This window comes from Salmo trutta, chromosome 13 (genome assembly GCF_901001165.1).
Source record: "Salmo trutta chromosome 13, fSalTru1.1, whole genome shotgun sequence".
Lineage (NCBI taxonomy): Eukaryota > Metazoa > Chordata > Actinopteri > Salmoniformes > Salmonidae > Salmo > Salmo trutta.
In genome coordinates this window covers 10,729,066-10,752,405 of record NC_042969.1, presented here as the reverse complement: position 1 = coordinate 10,752,405, position 23,340 = coordinate 10,729,066, and the positions used below count along the sequence as shown (strand labels likewise).

At 41.1% G+C, this 23,340-nt stretch overlaps 1 protein-coding gene across 3 annotated transcripts in view; it reads left to right on the top strand.

The window, feature by feature from the left end:
• The first annotated feature begins 5,144 nt into the window (after nucleotides 1-5,144).
• LOC115205165 (complexin-1) overlaps nucleotides 5,145-23,340 on the top strand; it is a 33,885-nt gene continuing 15,689 nt past the window's right edge. Inside the window, exons 1-2 of one of the 3 annotated variants that reach the window (XM_029770868.1) lie at nucleotides 5,145-5,338; nucleotides 6,476-6,580. In XM_029770868.1, the coding sequence (XP_029626728.1) occupies nucleotides 6,550-6,580 (31 nt within the window). In that variant the 5' untranslated portion in view covers nucleotides 5,145-5,338; nucleotides 6,476-6,549. The other 2 variants (XM_029770866.1, XM_029770867.1) reach the window with 2 other exon arrangements.

Genomic DNA, 23,340 nt, shown 5'->3' with positions numbered 1-23,340 from the left:
GGTCAGATTGCACTTCCTAAGGCTTCCACTAGATGTCAACAGTCTTTAGAACGTTGTTTCAGGCTTCTACTGTGAAAGGGGAGTGAATAAGAGCTGTTTGAACCAGTGGTCTGCGCTGAAAGCCTTGAGTTGTTTACGCGCGCAGCCGTGAGCACGGGCTCCGTTCCCTTTCCTTTCTAAAGACAAAGGAATTGTCCGGTTGGAATATTATTGAAGATTTATGATAAAAAAACATCCTAAAGATTGATTATATACATCGTTTGACATGTTTCTACGAACTATAATGGAACTTTTTCGACTTTTCGTCTGGACTTTGTGAGTACGCCTTGTGCATTTGGATTACTGGACTAAACGCGCAAACAAAAAGGAGGTATTTGGACATAAAGATTAACTTTATCGAACAAAACGAACATTTATTGTCTAACATGGAGACCTGGGAGAACCATCAGATGAAGATCATCAAAGGTAAGTGATTAATTTTAACGCTATTTCTGTCTTTTGTGACACCTCTCCTTCTTTGGAAAATGGCTGTATGGTTTTCTGTGGCTAGGCGCTGACCTAACATAATCGCATGGTGTGCTTTTGCCGTAAAGCCTTTTTGAAATCAGACACTGTGGCTGGATTAACAAGAAGTGTATCTTTAAAATGGTGTATAATACTTGTATGTTTGAGGAATTGTAATTATGAGATTTCTGTTTGAATTTGGCGCCCTGCAATTTCACTGGCTAGAGAGGTTAATGACAGCTTGGCACACTTGGCATTCTCAACCAGCTTCATGAGGAATGCTTTTCCAACAGTCTAGAAGGAGTTCTCACAAACGCTGAGCACCCATCACTCTCCTTGGTCAAATAACCCTTAAAAAGCCTGGAGGTGTGTTTTGGGTCATTGTCTTGTTGAAAAACAAATGATAGTCCCACTAAGCGCAAACCAGATGCTCTGGTAGCCATGCTGGTTAAGTGTGCCTTGAATTCTAAATAAATCACAGACAGTGTCACCAGCAAAGCACCCCCACACCATCACACCTCCTCCTCCATGCTTCACGGCAGGAACAACACATGCGGAGATCATCAGTTCACCTACTCTGTGTCTCACAAAGACAAGGTGGTTGGAACCAAAAATCGCAAATTTGGACAGATTTACACCAGTCTAATGTCCATTGCTATTGTTTCTTGGCCCATGCACATCTCTTGTTCTTATTGGTGTCCTTTACTAGTGGTTTATTTGTAGCAATTCGACGATGAAGGCCCGATTCACGCAGACTCCTTTGAACAGTTTATGTTGAGATATGTCACTTACTTGAAGTCTGTTAAGCATTTATTTTGGACTGTTATCTGAGGTGCAGTTAACTCTAATGAACTTATCATCTGCAGCAGAGATAACTCTGGGTCTTCCTTTCCTGTGGCGGTCCTCATGAGAGCCGGTTTCATCATAGCGCTTGATAGTCTTTGCAACTGCACTTGAAGAAACTTTTAAAGTTCTTGAAATGTTCCGGATTGACTGACCTTCATGTCTTAAAGTAATGATGGACTGTTGTTTCTCTTTGCTTATTTGAGCTGTTCTTGCCATAATATGGACTTTGTCTTTTAGCAAATAAGGCTATCTTCTGTATACCACCCCTACCTTGTCACAACACAACTGATTGGCTCAAACGCATTAAGAAGGAAAGATATTCCACAAATGAACTTTTAACAAGGCACACCTGTTTATTGAAATGCGTTCCAGGTGACTACCTCATGAAGCTGGTTGAGAGAATGCCAAGAGTGTGCAAAACTGTCATCAAGGTAAAGGGTGGCTACTTTGAAGAATCCCAAATATAAAACATATTTGGATTAGTTTAACACTACTTTGGTTACAACATGACTTCATATGTGTTAGTTCATAGTTTTGATGTCTTCACTATTGTTCTACAATGTAGAAAATAGTAAAAATAATGAAAAACCCTTGAAAGAGTAGGTGTGTCCAAACTTTTGACTGGTACTGTATATGCACTTGTTCAAACTTCAATTGCATGTGAAAGGAGGCCTTAAATTCTGTAGATCTGTAGAGGTCCCTAATGATAATTAGCTTGCGAACTATAGTACAAATGATGAATGACATTACAGCTTATTGTGGTAGACTTACATGGTTAGCAATTCCAACCACACAGCCTTTGACCATGATTGGAATCAACAGGGTGGTGGTTTGTTTGACATTAAAAGCCAAAGTTTCAATGGGCTAATGCAATGCACAGAAATTGCACTTAGTACAGTACTGTATAGCAAATCCAAGGCACCCTGATGCTAATAAGTACAACAACGATGGTAACAATGATCAAGATAATACAGTACTAACAAAGCCCATCAATTAATCTGTTATCTGTTTGCATTGTCCATTACTCTGTGAGCCGATGTTTTACACGTGGGCAAGGGCTCACTAAAAGCAACAGATGATGCAGCGGTGCCCGTTCAGCACTCAATGGGTGGAGAAAGGAATATCTCCAAATGTCAGGTTTTGAATTTCATAGGAATCTGACACCCACGTTGATCTGTAATCCCGGCTATTACAGAGCTTTAGTTTCATCACTCAGGTTGCCATGCACACACAAACAGGTGGCTTTGAAACTAGTCTTGGGAGAGTACTGCAGCACCAGGGTACTTTATAGTCATGGCACCTTGTTGATTTGTCTGCGCACAAGCTGGCGGCATGTTGCTGTGTGTTCTCTCCTATGAATTATGTACTTTTAAAGACTATAGAGTGTCCACTGTGTACATACATTACCAGTCAGAAGTTTGGACACACCTACTCATTCAAGGGTTTTTCTTTATTTTTACTATTATCTACACTGTAGAATGCTAGTGGAGACATCAAAACTATGAAATAACACATATGGAATCATGTAGTTACCAAAAAAGTGTTAAACAAATCCAAATATATTTTATATTTGAGATTCTTCAAAGTGGCCACCCTTTGTCTTGATGACAGCTTTGCACACTCTTGGCATTCTCTCAACCAGCTTCATGAGGTAGTCATCTGGAATGCATTTCAATTAACAGGTGTGCCTTGTTAAATGTTAATTTGTGGAATTTCTTTCCTTCTTAGTGCGTTTGAGCCAATCAGTTGTGTTGTGACAAGGTAGGGTTGGTATACAGAAGATAGCCCTATTCGGTAAAAGACAGAGTCCATGTTATGGCAAGAACAGCTCAAATAAGCAAAGAGAAACAACAGTCCATCATTACTTTAAGACATGAAGGTCAGTCAATATGGAACATTTCAAGAACTTTTAAAGTTTCTTCAAGTGCAGTCGCAAAACCCATCAAGCGCTATGATGAAACCGGCTCTCATGAGGACCGCCACAGGAAAGGAAGACCCAGAGTTACCTCTGCTGCAGAGGAAAAGTTCATTAGAGTTAACTGCACCTCATACTGCAGCCCAAATAAATGGTTCACAGAGTTCAAGAAAGAGACATATCTCAAAATCAACTGTTCAGGGGGGACTGCATGAATCAGGCCTTTATCGTCGAATTGCTGCAAAGAAACAACCGCTAAAGGACACCAATAACAACAAGAGACTTGCTTGGGCCAAGAAACACGACCAATGGACATTAGACTGGTGGAAATCTGTCCTTTGGTCTGTTGCGTCCAAATTTGATATTTTTGGTTCCAACTGTCTTGTCTTTGTGAGACACAGAGTATGTGAACAGATGATCTCTGCATGTGTAGTTCCCACCGTAAAGCATGGAGGAGGAGGTGTGATGGTGTGGGGTGCTTTGCTTGTTACACTGTCTGTGATTTATTTAGGATTCAAGGCACACTTAAACAGCATGGCTACCATAGCATTCTGCAGCGATACGCCATCCCATCTTAATTTGTTTTTCAACAGTACAATGAAACAACACACCTCCAGACTGTGTAAGGGCTATTTGACCAATAAGGAGAGTGATGGAGTGCTGCATCAGATGACCTGGTCTCCACAATCACCTGACTTGAACCTAAATGAGATGGTTTGGGATGAGTTGGACCGCAGAGTGAAGGAAAAGCAGCCAACAAGTGCTCAGCATACGTGTGAACTCCTTCAAGAGTTTCCAACTCCTGTTGGAAAAACATTCCAGGTGAAGCTGGTTGAAGGAATTCCAAGAGTGTGCCAAGCTGTCATTAAGGCAAAGGGTGACTTCTTCGAAGAATCGAAAATCTAAAATATATTTTCATTTGTTGAACACTTTTTTGGTTACAACATGATTCCATATGTGTTAGTTCATAGTTTGATGTCTTCACTATTATTCTACAATGTAGAAAATAGTAAAAATAAAGAAAAACCCTTGAATGAGTAGGTGTGTACAAACTTTTGACTGGTACTGTATGTGTCTGCATAGCCGCAACTCAAGACCTGTACCTATGCCTTTTGCTAATTAAACTTTTAAACTGGGAAAGGTTTACTTTCAATGGGGGATGACTCAACCCTACCAATCTCTAATCTAAATGGAAGAAAGGTTATGTCAATGTAAATCTAACAAGACCAAGAAAATATTGCAAGACTCCAGATGAGCGCACATAGAATTCCATTCTCTAATCTGTCAGTCAAAGTTTAACAGGCGTCGAGGATCAGCTGAATTAACTATTAATTCCACCATTTTATCTGCTAATGGTGGCCAATATTCTGCTTTTCATTTTCAATTGCAGTAAAGTACATCACTGTCATGTTGAAAATATCGACACAAACCCATACAGGATGTTGCTACAGTATTAATACTGTACATGGCCAATACAATGTTGGAGGAAAGCCTTTCTAAGGTTTGAACTAGACCAACTGGTTGCCAGTGATGGGTTAATGTAATCTGAAACCGGTGCAATCTGGTTAAGTCTAATGTGTCAATGAGGTGATAACAGATGTACTCAAGAAATACCTGACAATGGATAAGTAGGTCTACACGTTATTCTTTGCTTCACAAACAGCACTGAAGAAAAATGCTATGTCTATGTGTAGCCTAACGCAAGGCTACCCTAGATGGATGTCACCGTAGATAAAAAAAAACATCTATGGATGTCACCTTCAAAACGATTCATTCAACCACACAAGTACAGAAAAACATATGCATGGCGAAATAGAATTTAGGTCAGAAATGGTATAAAGGCAGCAAGGCAGGTATATAGGTGGTCATAAAAGCTTAAACTTGGTAGCCTTTTCATGGTCGTGGGCTGAGGCTGGGTTGTCGGCTATATTCCGGTAAACTACTCAAGAAGACACTATTAGACCGAAAGGGGAAGGGTGCACAAAGACTCACTGGACCGCGTCAATAATAATCGCTCTCTTTCGGTCAGAACGTGGGACGTTTCAGAAGGGAGCTCTCCGTGTGATTGATTCAGTGAGTTTCTTCATCAGCGGCAGGCAAGGCAGCTGCAGTTCCCCTCATAAACACACTCATATAGCTAGTGTGCAAGAAGGAGCAAGGACGTCCCTTTTCGCAAGCAAACCGGAGATGCCAAGCGTGTGCACTTAATATAATAGTCTGCCATTGCAAGATAACTTCATTTCCTTGAGTCTTATTGTCGTTTTTGAAAGATTCCAATCGCCGGACAGGTAATTATGAGCACAGACGAAAACCCTGCTGCCGGGTTTACTATGTTGTAGGACGATAACGGGGCTCTCCACTAGAAATGGTGCTGAAACCTGCCTTTGATGAACAGGGAAGTGGTTCTGTATCACCGCGATCATTTCCATGGTGCGTTCACAAATGCAACGCCTTTATTAATCGGTTATATGTTGAAATTCATGGATAATCTAAATGCATATGCTATTCTTGCAATAGGCTACATACAATAAAAAGGCATGGTTATTGTGCATGAAAGAACACCGTAGGTTACAGGAACCGTACGAACATTGATGGTTGGTTGACAAAACATTTGGAATCGTAAAAAGATACATTCTGTCGGCTATTGGAAGATGGAAGTTTTCATATATAGTACCAGTGGCAGGTATATAGTTTCATAACCGAAGAATTATGAGGAGGATTATTGTGTATTTTGGTCATCATCCTTCACCTCTGTGCTACTCCAGAGACATTTGGAGACCTCAAAAAAATAGTTTTGGTTTTAAGTGTCGGTGAAACATTTTTTACTTTGAGTAGCCTACCAATAAGAACACACGTTGCTTCATAATTTGCATTATCCCTAAACAGAAATGATCACATTTTATGTTTTAGGCAAAAAAGATACATACTAATTGTGTACAGGACAAGTGTGACCATATTGTCATTTGTGCTCGTGACAAACGGTACATGCATGATTGTGCGTGCCTCTGTATTTATGTTCGAGGTCTGGTAGCCTATATTTTACTGGTCCTTGGTGTCCTTCATATTCAATTACTGATATCAATGGATTCTTATGGAAATATTGCTGAATCTTGTTTTTAACAGTTTCCTCAGTTTAACGTGTTTCGGTCAAGACAAGTTACAAGTTTCAGTGGGAAACTTAACACTGACCGCTTTTCTTTTTTACTTTAGATCTGGCAACAAAGGACTATTTATCCTGCTGGAGATCGCGAGGATAAAGAAGGCAGGAATTTAAAGCCATTATCATGGATTTTGTTATGAAGCAAGCTTTGGGAGGTAAGTGTACCTTACGCTACTATGGGGTCCGTTAAAACGACTGAAACAACTTTGTTGATATTGGTTAATGGAATTTTGGGGATAAACAGCTAGCACGCTATACTGTTACCTTTATCACCTGTATAATCTGGCAATGTGCACTTGGAATAATAGCTATGCCAGTTGATAATTGAAGGCGAGATATGTTTTTGGTGAAATTTGAGCATGGTAATTTATATATTTAGAATATTTGGATGTTTTATTGATAGATTATGTAAAATGGATCACAACATTTTGAATAAACACTGTTTTGGTTATGCGCAATTGCGCACTGCCACTCCAACAGTTAGTCCATTTTTTGCGCGCTCTTGCATTTCAGTATCTGAAGACGACGCATTGCACATGTTATAAAGCCCGAAACCTTAAAGAGCTATTTACTCTACCACGAAGGTGAGCTGGAGCATAATGGTAGAACAAGTTGTCTTTCCTATAAACGAATACAGTGGTGTCCTACCTGTAGCCTTCCAGTGAGCACCATAACAAAACACCAGTTTGGCGGTGTAACTGATTGTTGCCGATCATAATTAATGTGCAGTACAGTACATCTTGACTTTTTGCTCCACTGCTCCTCATCTTGACACGCTGACTACACATTTTCCAGCTGCAAAAGCCTAACCAACGCAAATTCAATCTTCAACAATTTCATTAGTGCACATTAAATATGCATGATTTTCTTTTGATAATTGTTTGATTAACATATAGAGTAATGCATTTTTCCATGAATGTAACAAATTGATCCCACTGTATCATCAATATGCTAATCAATCTAGTGGATGGTGAAGTAAGTGTCTTGTACGGAGAGGTGCTAAACCTAGAGATAGACTGTAATAGAGTAATCCCCTCACACACACACACCCTTGTCACTTGCCGCCCCCAAAAACGTGACTTACCATTTGCATCCCCATTACTCGTGTCATCAGTGGCTTTTTACAGCCGTGTGTTCTGAGTCACGATGATAGATATGCGGGAGAACCAACCCTGGCTGAGTCGGGACAGCAGGGGGCTCAAAGGAAGGATGGGATTCGTTTCATTTAACAGATAACACTAAAAACAAATGGTTCTTTATAGGCCCAAATAAGGGTTATTTGGCTTGTAACCATAGCGGGTCCCTTTTTGGTGCTCACAAGATTCTAAATGGAAACTGTGTGGTGCTATAAAGAACCATTTTCTAAGGTTCTATAAACAACCATTAAAGGGGCAGTGCAGTCAAAACCGTAATTTTCCTGTTTAAAAAAAAAAGAAGATATTTCCATACTATGAGGTCGAAATAACACCGAAATTGCTAAAATGATGATAATGCCCTTTTAGTTTAAGAGCTTTTTGAAGAAAAAAAAAAACGCCTGGAATTTCAGCCTGTTCAGGTGGAATGGAGTTTTTGGCCCACAGCATGACATCACAATCGGATTTTTCCTGACCAATGACCAGTCATCTTTTATTTGTATACGTTTCCTCTTACTTTGAAGGGGTAAGTGGGGTAGGCTCTAGATTCTAGATGATCCTAGCCAATAAAGGCTAAATATATTTACATTTGTATCAACACACCCAAATGATCAGACTGAGCATTTCAATGGCAAAAAGAGGCTCAGGGAAATAAATTATTAAAATGATGAAAAATATATTTTTATGAAATAAACACACTCAGTGATGATTTAAAAATAAAAATACTGCATGGGGGCTTCCGCTATGGTTCCAACCCTTTTTGGGGCTATATAGAACCCTTTTTATGGTTCTTTTAGAACCTTTATGGAGAATAGTTCTATAAAGAGCCTTTCTCAATCTCAAAGGTTCTACTCCCTATATACTGAGTGTACAAAACATTAGGAACACCTGCTCTTTCCACGACATAGACTGACCAGGAGAATCCAGGTCAAAGCTATAATCCCTTATTGATGTCACCTCAATTGATGTCACCACATCAATCAGTGTAGATGAAGGGGAGGAGACAGGTTAAAACATATATATTTTTAGTGACAATTGAGATATGGATTGTGTATACATAAAGCCATGTTATTTTTAATCATTCTTTTTATTTGTTATTCCCTGTGCCAAAATGTAAATGTTGTGTATATAAAACGACCCATAAGTAAGCATTTCATTGTTAGTCTACACCTGTTTTCTACGAAGAATGTGACAAATAACATTTGATTTGATCTTTATAGATTCTTTTGAAGAACCATACAGGTTTGTTTTATTCTGTAAGCCATATTATATTGTTAAATTTCCTTAAGCGTTATCATTGTGCTAATTGACAAGTTGAATCAAGTGAGCTACCTCTGGAATAGCTGGGGGTCCCTGAGGAGAGAATTGAGAACCACCGATTTAGTCAACCATTCTTTCACAAAACACAGTCACTGAACATAGTCATATATAACATGTAATGGCATATCACAACAGATTAGATAAACTGGAAGGACACTCTCACTCACGGTTGCACGAAAAGATGTGAGCAAACCACACCACAAAATATTTGAATGAGAAGCTGCTAAAAGAGCAATGAACCCTTTTGTGAACTGCAAAGAACCATTGAAGAGCTGAAAGGGTTCTTTGAGTCATTATGGTTCCACATAGAACCATCACCCTTCCCAAAGAAGCCTTGTTGGGGCCCCTGGTCCGGTACACAGCTACATCCATAAAGTAAAGTAGAATCCACTGTATGCAAAGGGATTTCACACTTGAGGAAATTGAGCAGTGGTGCCCTTTGGTTGATGAAGTTAGTCTTGTTTCCCCCTCATAATAGCCTTGTATTGTGTCTACCTGATTATTCTGAAGACACATGTTCATGTTTTTAAATGTATGTAAATAGTAAAATATTTTGTCTTCAATGTCTTTTTTATTATTTGTCGGACCCCAGTAAGACTATCTGTCGCCATGGGGAACCTAATAAATCAAATAAAAAATAAATCAAATAAATAGTGATGAGATTTTCAGCCTTTGTTCAAAATACAGGCGTTTACATCATCAGGCCTCCCAAGTAGACATTGATCAGTATTACTGTAGATAATACAGCTGGGACTGAGCTGATATGATGGCGAGGTGAGCCCTGGGGTGGGCAAAATATTTAGTGGCACAAGGTCACCTAGAAGGGGAGGGAGGACGCAAAGGGCCCCAATCCTGGAGTAGTCAGTGGGACGTGAGAGCGACCTCCTGCCCTTCACTGTCTGTAGTGTCAGCTGGAATCCACTAGGGAGTGTGGAGTGTACTCACACAACAGGGACACTTGAAAATATGCTAAATGTATTAAACACACACAGAGCTAGATTTCCACACGCATGCCATTTGTACGCTCTTAGAAACTCAACCACACACACACACACACACGCACACACACACACACACACACACACACACACACACACACACACACACACACACACACACACACACACACACACACACACACACACACACACACACACACACACACACACACACACACACACACACACACACACACACACACACCCCACCCAAAATATATATGTGGACCCACATGCGGTAAACCTCTTCCTCTCCAACATCAACCACAACATCAACCACACCCCAAGCAGCCCCTTTCCCCCTACCCTTACCCACCTTCTCCCTCTCCTCCCTTCCGTCTCTGGGTCTCTGGGTGCAGCCACGTGGAAATAGCCCAGTCCTGTCCCTCTCTTCTAATGAGGCTGACATGTGGCATGTCCTTGTGAGCGCCACGCATGGGCTCCACTGACTGCCATCCTTCACTAGAAGGCTAAGGGACACAGCGCAAGGCAGCTATGGTAGCCTAGCACCCATAGTATTGTCTGGCTAGAAAAGCAGGAAGGCGATCTAAACGCAAATTACTTATTGTATAGGCATCTGCCCTTTTGGGATCCACTGCTATCTAGGCTCAGTCTAAGGGATAGAGCGAGACATAGTCCCTATAAATCTATAGCTACAATAGTGTAGTATAGAATGTACTGGGTGGAAGAAAAACACAGCAATCTCTAAATGATTGATGCATTGGCATCTGCCCTCATCAATCCTGTGAGGCCTGTCCTTGGCATGTTCCGTTAAGCTCACTGTGTGTGTCCTTTGCTCATGAAATAATAATGACAGATTCCTTCCACCTGAGGGCTTTTCTCAGCTGTAGTGGGAGAGTGGGAGATTGACCAATGACCGCTGGAGGTAAATCCCCAAGAGGGGTGCACTGCGGACTGCTGTCAATCAAAGCTCCTAATCTGGATTCCTGGTGTGAAAAACTGGTTGTTTGGATTAGTTAGTGAATGAACCTTGAATTATACATCTAAGTAAATAAAATGAGGAAGTCATGCATTAATTAGATAATGGAGAAACACAATAGCTGTGGCATTATTATAATTGCAGTCAGTACAATCATCACCACCATTATCATTATTACAATAATCCCAACCCACGCTCAGCCGACCATGAAGTCAAATAAGGGTTTCTTACCATAACGACAGTACAATAGCAAAACTGCTTCCTTAGCTTCCGCGCGGCTAATTATCTTTCCCAAATGGGTTATTTTTCTTTTATCAGGGAGTGGGAATCAAAACAGTCTACCTGCGACTCCGGGGAGTCGATTGTGTGTGTGTGCTGCATAAGCGCTGCCGCTTATTGATTTATGTGCTGACCTAGAAACGGCTAATAGTGTGTGCTTAGCCGGCGCAATTTTTTACTATTTAATGAGACTGTTTGTCTGTAACCGGGAGGTGAGCAACAGTATCACAGGGGGGGTGGCAGAATCAATACAGCATCCATGACGAGCTAGCAAGGAGTGGATCCGCCTGCTGTGGGTTCAATGGAGAGATAAGATGGAGAGGTTGGGTTACTGGGAGATAATGGACTTAGGTAACGCTTTTATTGGGCACTAACAAGCAGGTGCCTCAGCAAATGGTGACATCATCCTTTAATAGTGAATGTGTCCCTTTTTAATGTGCATCCGCTTCTGTCAACAGGAGGCTTTCTGATGTAGCGCGTCTGCTCTCTATGAGGAGTGATACAGTGGAGGCTGCTGAGGGAACGACGGCTCATAATAATGGCTGGAACGGAGTGAATGGAATGGCATCAAACACATGGAAACCACGCATTTGAAGTATTTGATACCATTTCACCGATTCCGCTCCAGCCATTACCACGAGCCCGTTCTCCCCAATTAAGGTGCCACTAACCTCCTGTGGCAGCAGAATCAGGAAGAAATAGCTGCGGAAATGAAAGAGAGATACTGTGTGAAAAGGAAATGGATAAATGGTTTAATTTGCTCTGAATTTAATTTCTTTATGGCTCACAGAGTTTTACCTCCTCTCACTCACTCACTCACTCACTCACTCACTCACTCACTCACTCACTCACTCACTCACTCACACCATGTACACAACAGGCTGAGGCAGATGTGTTGGGTTCTTTAGGGGTCAGCAGCTGTACATTCTCCTCCTGGACAGCCCACTTGGCAGTGCCGGCCCTTTTTGGCTCTTGGCTCCTAATAGTAGCAATTACGATTGGGATTGTGCTGTGGTCCCCTCGTTCCATCCTGGGGCCCTGGTGCAGAGAGAAAACAACTGCCACAGCAGACCCGTATGGGTGCACGCACACACACACACACACACACACACACACACACACACACACACACACACACACACACACACACACACACACACACACACACACACACACACACACACTTAGAAAAAAGGGTTGCAAAATGGTTTTTCAGTTGTCCCCATAGGAAAACTATTTTGGGTTCCAGGTAGAACCCTTGTGGGTTCCATGGAGAACCCTCTGTGGGAAGGGTTCTACCTGGAACCCAAAAGCGTTCTTCTAAGGGTTCTCCTACGGGGACAGCGGAAGAATCCTTTTAGGTTCTAGATAGCAGAGTGTAGAGACAGAGACACAGAGAAACACACACACCCACACGCGCGCACACACACAACAAACCAAGAGAGGCACTATAACAATGCCATTTTTCACATGCACAGAAAAAGTTAAACATACACAAACCAATACCAGACACACATACACACATTACTCTGGTTCATATGCACGTCACAGATGGGCTTACTCTCCTCTGGTGTGTCTGAGTGTGCCGCGAGGGAGTGACTCATTTGTTTGGCCTGGATGTTTGCACCTATATTACACAGTAGCGCTTTGTCTACCATCTTTTTGCGTTTACGGCAATTTAACACAAAAAGCTCACACTTCAGTTTTGAATCTGTTTCAGTGAGAGAAACATCCAAACCTTTTTCACACAGTTACAACAGTTACAACAGGGTTAGGTATGGATTCACTGTTATCAACTGTTAGTCCTGATTTCATACAGTTACATATTTGGGGTTTTGGGAACCAGTTTACCAGTTCTTTCGAAGCTATAGTGTTTTTGTCTCATTTGAATCTGCTTGACATTTCATTAAGTTCACTTTATCATCATCAACAATTGCCTAACATTGCCCGTAAAAAAAATTCAATTTTGACGATGCTTTCATTGCTTTGAAATGCAAAGTTCAGAATCAACGAAGGGGAATGAATATAATTGTACCATTGGTTTACAGCAGTGCACTATTGTTGAAAATAACAGAACTGTCTTTTTTTTGTTACTAATCTTATCATTATTTATTTATTGGAATCAATTCATCTTCATTTTATCTCTGACAAAAATGTTCTTTATGGTCACATAGTATTTAAGTTCTGTTTATCCTCTTGGCGATTTAAATCATTTGACCTAATTGAGCAAAATTTCTTCCACAAAAATAGACACCCACAATGTTGGGCCTCGCTTCCGTTCCGAATATTGAAAGTTCACAGTTAAGCGAAAAGTGAAAAGTTCATTCAAGAGACTTCAAAAGCTAGTATCTGGTATGATTATATAAAGGAACCACTGCCGTCAAAAATAGGCCTGTGACGTTGGCTGTTAGATAACCTCACATTTTCAGTTCGGGTCTCCATACAGTATGCTACCCTGCACCACCCATTGAGACTATTGCGTTACTGGCAGGCAGTGTGCTAAGGTCTTCTGGCCAGAGCATCGATTATCCTTGCTGTGTCTCCTTGACCAGCTTCCAAAATGGCCACCTCTTTCGTATGTCATCTTGGCAGAAATCCCTATCTCCCCATAGCAGGCTTAAGCCTTCGAAATTGAAAATGTGAGACGTGGTTCCCTTAAGGTTATAGGACATTCAGGTCTCTCCATGCATTCACTTTCCCCTTACCTTCCTCCCTGCTCCTTTCCTGTACTTAACTCAAACATATAGGCTAATCAGTTATGTCAATCCAGACTCACTTGAAGGTCTATTAAACAGCCTGGCCCTGTTTGGTGTGCTAGGCCATTTATTATGTACACTTCTGGTGTCTGGTTCCCATTCCGTGTGTGTGTGTGTGCGTGTGCGTGTGTGCGTGCGTGCGTGCGTGTATATGAGAGAGAGTGAGAGAAGGAGGGACAGAAAAAGAGAGTGGGTTAGGGGGTGAATATGTGCAAGATGTAAGGTCAAGCAGAATGCTTTTGTGAATCCTTTGTGAATCCTTAGTCATAACAGTCCACCCACAGCTTGCAATGGATGACCAAGTGAAATTGGCAACTGCAATTGTGGTGTTACAGTCTAGCATGTGTTTGCTATAACCAAATAAAATTGCTGAAATCAAGATTTGCAATGGAGAGTTGGCCTCGCGGAACGATTTTCATCAGGATTTCCCTCAAATAATTTATTCAGTGGGGAACCCAAGGTTCAGATGAAGGTCAATGAGTCTATTAGCCAATTAATCGACTAATTACCAAAGCCTGTACAATTCAATCCACCAATTGCTCTGCTCAGGAGTCTTTATACAGTGCATTCTACATGTATCTCCATATGGTGCCCTGTGGGCGTTCTACTTCCAGCAATGTGCCTGGCTGGTCATTTGTGTGCTGAGCAGCTCTTTGGCCCCATAGCATTGAAGGCTTGGGGAGAGGGACATGTGGACTGGGCTCGGTTCCGCCGGTGGAGGCCAGAGTGGCCATAGCAATGCCCTGGTCTCTGCTGATAATGTCGGAGGCTGCGTCACGCGCCATCTGTCCAAGGGAGATTCCTCTCCTTCCTTGCTCCTGAAAAAGCAGAGGGAAAATGACCGGATAGCATTTTCATTGTGGATGGCTCAGTTGGCCATCAACTGTAGTGAATGGGAGGGTCTGTTTCGAATGACCTAGGAGTTAGTTGTATAGGGAGTGGGGATCATTGAGGAAATTGGATTTTGTTTTGGGGGATATGCTGACTTTAGCATTCATCCCTCCAGGGCTCAGTCACAGGTATGATTCATCCGTCTCGTTGTAGAAATCTGAGCAGATTAGGTGCTGTCTCTCGAGTCAAAACTCGCCCGTTTTCATAACCAGCTCCTCCCCGTCGCTTGAGAGACGTGCTGTTGGATTGGGCGTGATGGATGCATCCCGCAACCTGTTTATGTGCCAGCCAGTTCCTATCATGCATGGTAAACAATTTGGAGGCCCTACTGTGTTTCTTTAACGGAATGTGATGAAAATATGAAAATGAGCCCTTCTGCCTTCCACGCCTCAGACTCACTTGATCAAATATGCCCTTCAACGAATCTGCTCTCTGAGAATCATATGCTCTCAAAGAGGGGGAGAGAGCCCATTACTTACTCTTGGTGGTATTTATCAAAATGCCAGTCCACCTATGATCACCATCGACCGTGTGTGTGTGAACGACAGATTCATTCACAGGCGTTTGTTTGAAGTTGAGCTCAAATTCGAAAGGGATTACCTTTTGAATATTGAGACTGTGTTTTTATAGCATTTCAGAGCTGGAGCTATTAGTTGGATAGGATAAGAAATTGCTTGTGGCAACGTTGATGATAGCATTCCAAGAGAGTGGAATTGCTACGCTCCAAGGATGGAGGTGGCCGTCTTTCTATAGACTGCATTCTAATGTTTTTTTTTCCAGGGATGGATGTGGCTGTTGTTGTGTGGCCTGAATTGTGCGATAGCACAAAGCATGTTTATCCTAGGCGTCCAATTTAGAAATAGACTTCTTTATTGTTGTGTACAGCTTACTACTATTTGGCCATCACTACTATCTGTCCACCAGTATTCCGAGATTAATAGCGGTGCTACATCTTTGAGTTGAATGTCTTCCAGCTGCATTTGTGGCTTTTAACAAGTACCTTTATTACGGTGTACTCTCCAGAAATGTGGCCGAGTAAGAAAAGACTTGCCGTGGGCGAGTGTAGGGACCTCTGCTGACCTGCTGAAGCTTGATGGATTCTCTAAAGCTCTCTGGCTGAAAGCATTGCAGGGCATTGATATGTTGGATTCACATCTCCATCTCAACCAAAAATACAAGTTAATGAAATAAAAGAATAGGATTAAGCCAGTGGCACATATCTAGTATTCACACCCCTTGACTTCTTTCATATTTTGTTGTGCTACAGCCTCAATGTAAAATTGATTAAATGTAGTTTTTGTATCAGTGGCCTACACAGAATACCCCATAATGTCAAAGTGGAATTATATTTTTAGATATTTTTACAAATTAATTGAAAATTAAAACCTAAAATGTCTTGAGTCAATAAGTATTCAACCCATTTGTTATGGCACGCCTAAATAAGTTCAGGAGTAAAAATGTGCTTAACAAGTCATAATAAGTTGCATGGACTCACTCTGTGTGCAATAATAGTGTTAAACATGAATGACTACCTCATCTCTGTACCTTACACATAGAATTATCAGTAAGGTCCCTCGGTCGAGCAGTGAATTTCAAACACAGAGACCAAGGAGGTTTTCCAATGCCTTGCAAAGAAGTTTAGCTATTGGTCACTGCAAAGATACAGGTGTCCTTCCTAACTCAGTTACCGGAGAGGAAGGAAACCGCTCATGGATTTCAATATGAGGTCAATGGTGACTTTATAACAGTTAATGGCTGTGATAGGAGAAAACTGAGGATGGATCAACAACATTGTAGTTACTCCACAATACTGACCTAATTGACAGAGTGAAAAGAATGAAGCCTGTACAGAATACAAATATTCCAAAACATGCATCCTGTTTGCAACAAGGCACTAAAGTAATACTGCAATTAACTTCTTGTCCTGAATACAAAGTGTTATATTTTGGGAAAATCCAATATGACACATTACTGAGTACCACTTCATATTTTCAAGCATAGTGGTGGCTGCATCATGTTATGGGTATGCTTATATTCATTAAGGACTGGGGAGTTTTTTCAGGATAAAAAATAAATGGAATAGAGCTAATCACAGGAAAAAATCCTAGAGGAACACCTAGTTCAATCTTCTTTTCACCACACACTGGGAGATGAATTCACCTTTTAGCAGGACAATAACCTAAAACACAAGGCCAAATCTACACTGGAGACGCTTATCAAGAAGACCGTGCATGTTCCTGAGTTTTGACTTAAATCTATGGCAAGACCTGAAAATGGTTGTCTAGCAATGAGCAAACCAATTTGAGAGCTTGGAGAATTTTTAAAATAATAATGGGCAAATATTGCACAATCCAGGTGTGGAAAGCTCTTAGAGACTTTCCCAGAAAGACTCACAGCTGTAATCGCTGCCAAAGGTGCTTCTATGAAGTATTGATTCAGGGATGTGAATACTTACAGTATGCAACTTAGATATTTCTGTATTTCATTTATAATACATTTGCAAACATTTCTAAAAACATGTTTTTACTTTGCCATTATGGGGTATTGTGTGTAGATGGGTGAGAAAAAACTACTATTTTGCCCATTTAGATTTCAGGCTGTAACTCAACAAAATGTGGAATAAGTCAATTGGTGTGAATACTTTCTGAAGGCACTGTAACTATCCAAGCAGTAGAGATTTTGATATGTACATTTTGATATTTGTTTGCGTTGTTAACCAAACACAATTCAATATTACTTTTGTAAGACAATGTAATGTAATATGTACATTATTTATGTAATGTATTTATTCAACCTTAAAACGAGTAACACATCGATGGCCACATTTTGAGGTTACTGTAACAATAAATGCCTTCTTATGTAATCGTAGAAAGCGTGCATGTTCAGGTTTGCAGGACTGTAGAAATCTTACCAATTGCTGTAATAATCTGCACGGGATCTCAAACGGCATTGATGACTTGCACCATGAACTTTAATATATTCTCAACTGCAGTCCAGGTCATTTGGTTCTGCTATAAGATGAAGCACAGTGATAACACATTAAGTTGTTGCATTGATAAACAAAATATCTGACGTTGTATTCCCTTTTGAACGTTGTTATGCTTTTAGATGGTTGAAAGCGTAGTGATGATTCAACAAATCTTTGGCTGTCTTTTTGAGTGGGTGAAAATTGGTTGGAATCTCATTGATCAGCGTATCTACCAAATATTACCCAATTCTCCACGTTGAAATGACGTGGTGTACCCAGTAAGTTGTGATGCCGATCGGTTCATTTTCAAGGCTCAAAGGGTATTTGCTGCTGTTGTTGTGGCTTTCACTTCTGAAAATAGTTCAGCAAATCCCTCTCTAATGCAAATGAAGGGAAAGGGCTGTACGGTGTCATCTTTTGATGTACTGGCTTGAGGCCAAAGAAAATTAGATGCTTTTGAAGACAATGTTCTCAGCTTAACACTCACTGTATAGCATGTGAAAAACAAATAGGTTGACTAGGAAACCCTGCAGGATGATAAGGTGTAAACACTCTCTGGAAGAGTCTGTGCCATTACAAAGGGAGATACTCCTCAAAACCATACAGATGTGGGATCGTAATTTGATCACTCTTTTGTTGCTGAGAATTTTCCTGCATCGCAGGAAATGCAAACTTGTATTGTATTTTAGTTTTAAAAGCTTCTATTGTTTGTAATTTCCACTTTGAAATTTCAGACTTGATTTACCCTAATGAAAAAAATGTAGCAACCCTTATAAAAGTGTCCATTAATTATAATCCACATAATAATTCACATTTCCTGTTGCTGCAAGACTATTTTCCTGCTGTAGCAAACTGGCACAAATTAAGATCCTAAATCTATAAAATATTCACCATCGGACACAAAGGAACAATAATTAGTTAGCGGATGTGAATTGGAAGGCAAATGCTACCCTTGCTTCAATTTGGGAATGGTTAATTGTGTCAGTGACTTGGGATGCAAAGTCGATGGAATTGGCCACTTACATCCTGGCAATGAGTCACAGAAACCTGTCCAAAATTAGATCTGTTTTAGCACAGACTGGAGATAAAAATAACAAATCAGATCACTTCATCAATTGGATTGAAATTGCAGCCGCAAGTTGTTGACAGGTTATAAGTGGACCTACTTGTGACTGACAAGAATCGGTAGAGGATGAATGAACTGGGACGCTCACATGAAAGGAAAGGAGAGAGCACAAGTTGAATGAGATTGTTTTGCCACATCAAGCCAAATCAAAGACGGCGTTCTTGTCCGATTGATCACAGGCCTTTGTCAAATGTATCTGTGGGACATGATAGAAGGGATGGCAGACAGCGGTGCACACAGAGATGCTCTGTGCTGACGTACAGAGAGACACCCTCTTAGAAAAAAAGGTGCTATCTAGAACCTAAAAAGGGTTATCTTGCTGTTCCCATAGGACAACCCTTTGAAGAACCCGATATGGTTCCAGGTAGAACCCTTTTGAGTTCCATGTAGAACCCTTTACACAGAGGGTTCTACATGGAACCCAAAAGAGTTCTACCTGGAACCAAAAAGCGTTCTCCTGCGGGGACAGCCAAAGAACCCTTTTGGAACCCTTTTTTCGAAGAGTGCAGATGGCTTGATCCATTCTAGATGTGAAGGGAGACCAGCCCTTGGCATAAAGGTAGTCTCAAAGACTCTAACACAGGGCAATGCACAACCTGTGCCTCAGCACTCTCACCTGACAGACAATAATGTTTATTGTTAGCGTGACCTGGCTGAATGTCACGCTCATACATTGAATCCCTGGTGGGATGAACTTGTCAAATCAATATCAGATTTAGGGCCTTATGTCTTTGAGAATGGAACGTCTTTTGTATGGGGACACAGGGATCATCTGGAGAGGGAATTTACAGGAGAGGGAATCAATGCCAGGCTTTGTCCCAGAGGACAACAGCACTGTGGTATCTCTCCAATCCATACCCAGTACAAAGAGCATTGGCCCTAAAGGCCAAATGAGCTGAATAAAAGGCCTTTGTGGTTTTTGGATAAGATAAGGTATTGATGAATTTGGGTTAGGGTTCTGGTCTTCTGGATGTGCAGCCTGCAGCCCTTATGCACAGACTGAAAGATGAAAAGACAAAGCAGGACTAACTTTATTGGCTACAGTTTATGCCTTTTATACTGTGAAAGTGGTCGAGCAATGGCCAGAGGAAAAATGATGTATCCCAGGTCAACATTATAGTGTAGCAGTGAACTCATGATTGCTAGCACATAAATGTAGAGCCAAGTCCAATTTCAATATAGATTTTCAATACTCGGCCTATTACCATGACTACATAGACTAAGAAGCAATAGACGTGATTTATTTGAAGTGCTACAGTACATAGATTCCATTTTCAAGAACAGTAATTCTAGTTTGAAGGGATTCTTACTGAAGCCAAGGCGTGAAATATAGGGTCAGCTAGAATCACAAGGTTCCATTGAGGTTATCCATTAACCACTAATGCAGACATAACAATGTAATGACTCCAAATAGGGCCCCAAATGATGAATGTCTGTTCGAGAAAGATTAATGGCTCTCACAAAATGTCTGAAGCTATCTCGCTCACCCCTTAGCTCCTTCATTATTTTAACATTAGCGCCTGGTGTGTGAGTTTAGCACTATCTTACTACACAAGCTACCTAGCTGAAAGGTGTTGGAAATGAATTATTAATTAACAGTAGAGTTGGCTCAAGGCGAGTGTGTCAAAATATCAACGTCTAGTACAACTATGAGCCGTTTTCAATCAAGCCAGCATTGGATGTCCCATTAATAAAATGTTGTGTAATTTGTGTAATTTGTCTTGTTTTCACACTCAGTCCATCATACTGTTGAGGTAATGACTTTCCTTATTCATCCGAGTCAGGGTCAATATATTTGTTCTCCAAATGATAAACGATGCAATTATAGTCACAGCAAAACAAGATGAATCCTTCAAAAGCAGCCATGAATTTCAAAATGAAGGATACAAAATAATACAGGACATTTTTTGTTGTTGAAAAATGCTAATACAACAGGAAAATGTACATGATTAAGTAGAGTCATTAGATGCAATGAGAATAACACAAGATAAATCATTAATAGAACAATACACATTTTATAAGAAGAGAACTATGACAAGCTAGCTACATTCTGTAGTGTCTACATTCTGTAGACATTAATGAATAGAAGCGAAAGACAGGTTTCGGGGTGAGAACAGGACTCATTTGGAAAACAGTAGTGATGGCATGCTAATCTTAAAGCTGCTAATTACTTACGGCTTCAATTGGGTTGCAAACAGAGAGGATGTGACGCGAGGAAGGTTTATTCAGTGATGAGGGGACAAAAACAGCACCTGGAGTGTTACAGTATGTGTTGAAGGAAGTGGAAAGAGATGAAACTATAGCCTTCTTAAGTCGAATAGAATCGTAGCATATCACTCAAATGCAGCAGATTCCAGATAAATCAATGGCCCAATAACATTTGCATCCTTAATCATGGATTGAACCAGTGCATTTTTAGCAGAGGGTAAAAGAAACAACATGAATGTACAGTCATGTAGGCTAATAGATTAACTCATCTGTGATTTGTCTGGGTACACAGCACCAGCCGGTTGGTGGAGGAGTCTTGTCTCTACAGCCTGGGGTCAGATAGCCCTTCTGGTGTTCATCTTGGCATTTTATCACCAGCGAGCTGAGCGTCTAAGAAGCTTTGACACCAGAAAAAAAACCACAACATTCCAGTTCACACTCCTCTCCTTTAGACCAGGCACAAAAAACCTCCAAGGGTCAACACGAACTGCCATTCCCGCCAAAAGGATAAAAGGGTAATTTTCCAAGCAAGCAACTCCTGTCAGATACATTACAGTAATGATTCATATAATGGACCGCGGGCAATGTTGGGCTATGAATTCTCAGGACGGCGGGTGGCGCGTCTCTCCTGTATCATGACTCACTGAGTCACAGACGCCGCTGCCACCGCCGCCTTCGAGGAGGCACGATGAGGCTATCAAACTCATCCGAATTCCTGAGCGATCGCTGGCACGAACATGCACGGTCTTGGAGAGCGGAGGGAAGCGCTAGGGAGTTGACCAGGGTGGTGAGTCTTGATGATGAGTACACTGCGTGTGAGTGACTGCAACACCTGATGCTCACTCTAGCCCTGAGGCCAGTCCTCGAGGGGGACTGAGCGATCCCTTCTAATGGTCAAGAAGGGGACCAGGAGATATTTGTCATCTTTTCTAGTATTGTCATATCCTCCCACTTTCTCATGTTGAGGATTTCTGAGAGTACATTTAGGGAACACTTTATTTTAAGGGTCCATAATAAACCATTTGAAAGGCATTTACAGTGCCTTCAGAAAGTATTCAGACCCCTTGACTTTTTGCACATTTTGTTAGGTTACAGCCTTATTCTAAAATGTATTAAATAGTTTCCCCCCCTCATCAATCTACACACAATACTCCATAATGACAAAGCAAAAAAACGTTTATTTTATATATTTTTTGCTAATTTATTAAAAATAGAAAACAGAAATATCACATTTACATAAGTATTCAGACCCTTTACTAAGTACTTTGTTGAAGAACCTTTGGTTACAATTACAGCCTCGAGTATTCTTGTGTATGACACTACAAGCATAGCACACCTGTATTTTGGGAGTTTCTCCCATTCTTCTCTGCAGATCCTCTCAAGCTCTGTCAGGTTGGATGGGGAGCGTTGCTGCACTGATATTTTCAGGTCTCTCCAGAGATGTTCGATCGGGTTCAAGTCCGGGATCTGGCTGGGCCACTCAAGGACATTCAGAGACTTGTCCAGAGGCCACTCAGGCGTTGTCTTGGCTGTGTGCTCATTGTCGTTGTCCTGTTGGAAGGTGAACCTTCATCCCAGTCTGAGGTCCTGAGTGCTCTGGAGCAGGTTTTATATCAAGGATCTCTCTGTACATTGCTCCGTTCATCTTGTCCTCGATCCTGACTAGTCTTCCAGTACCTGCCACTGAAAAACCTCCCTACAGCATGATGCTGCCACCACCATGCTCCACTGTATGAAGTCTTTAGGTGCCTTTTGGCAAACTCCAAGTGGGCTGTCATGTGACTTTTACTGAGGAGTGGCTTCTCTCTGGCCACTCTACCATAAAGGCCCGATTGGTGAAGTGCTGCAGAGATTGTTGTCCTTCTGGACAGTTCTCCCATCTCCACAGAGGAACACTTTTTTTGGCAAAAATGTCTAAAAATCTGTTTTCACTTTATCATTATGGGGTATTGTATGTAGATTGCTGAGGATTTATTTTATTTAATCCATTTTAGAGTAAGGCTGTTACGTAACAAAATGTGAAAAATGTCAAGGGGTCTGAATACTTCCCGAAGGCACTGTATAAAGGCATTTAAAAACCGTTTGCTCACCATTTCTTATTCATTACTCCCACATTTGTGTGGGAGCTAGTTAGTAAGCTAGTTATTCACACATGTATATATAGTTCCCTTAACATCCTGTGTTGTGTGCTTGTTCTTTTACCAGGTACTGCTGGAATGTCTACCAATGGCATGCCCATCTTTTTGTGAGAAATTACACTGGTCACTCAAAACATTTATGAAGTGAAAATTGCACT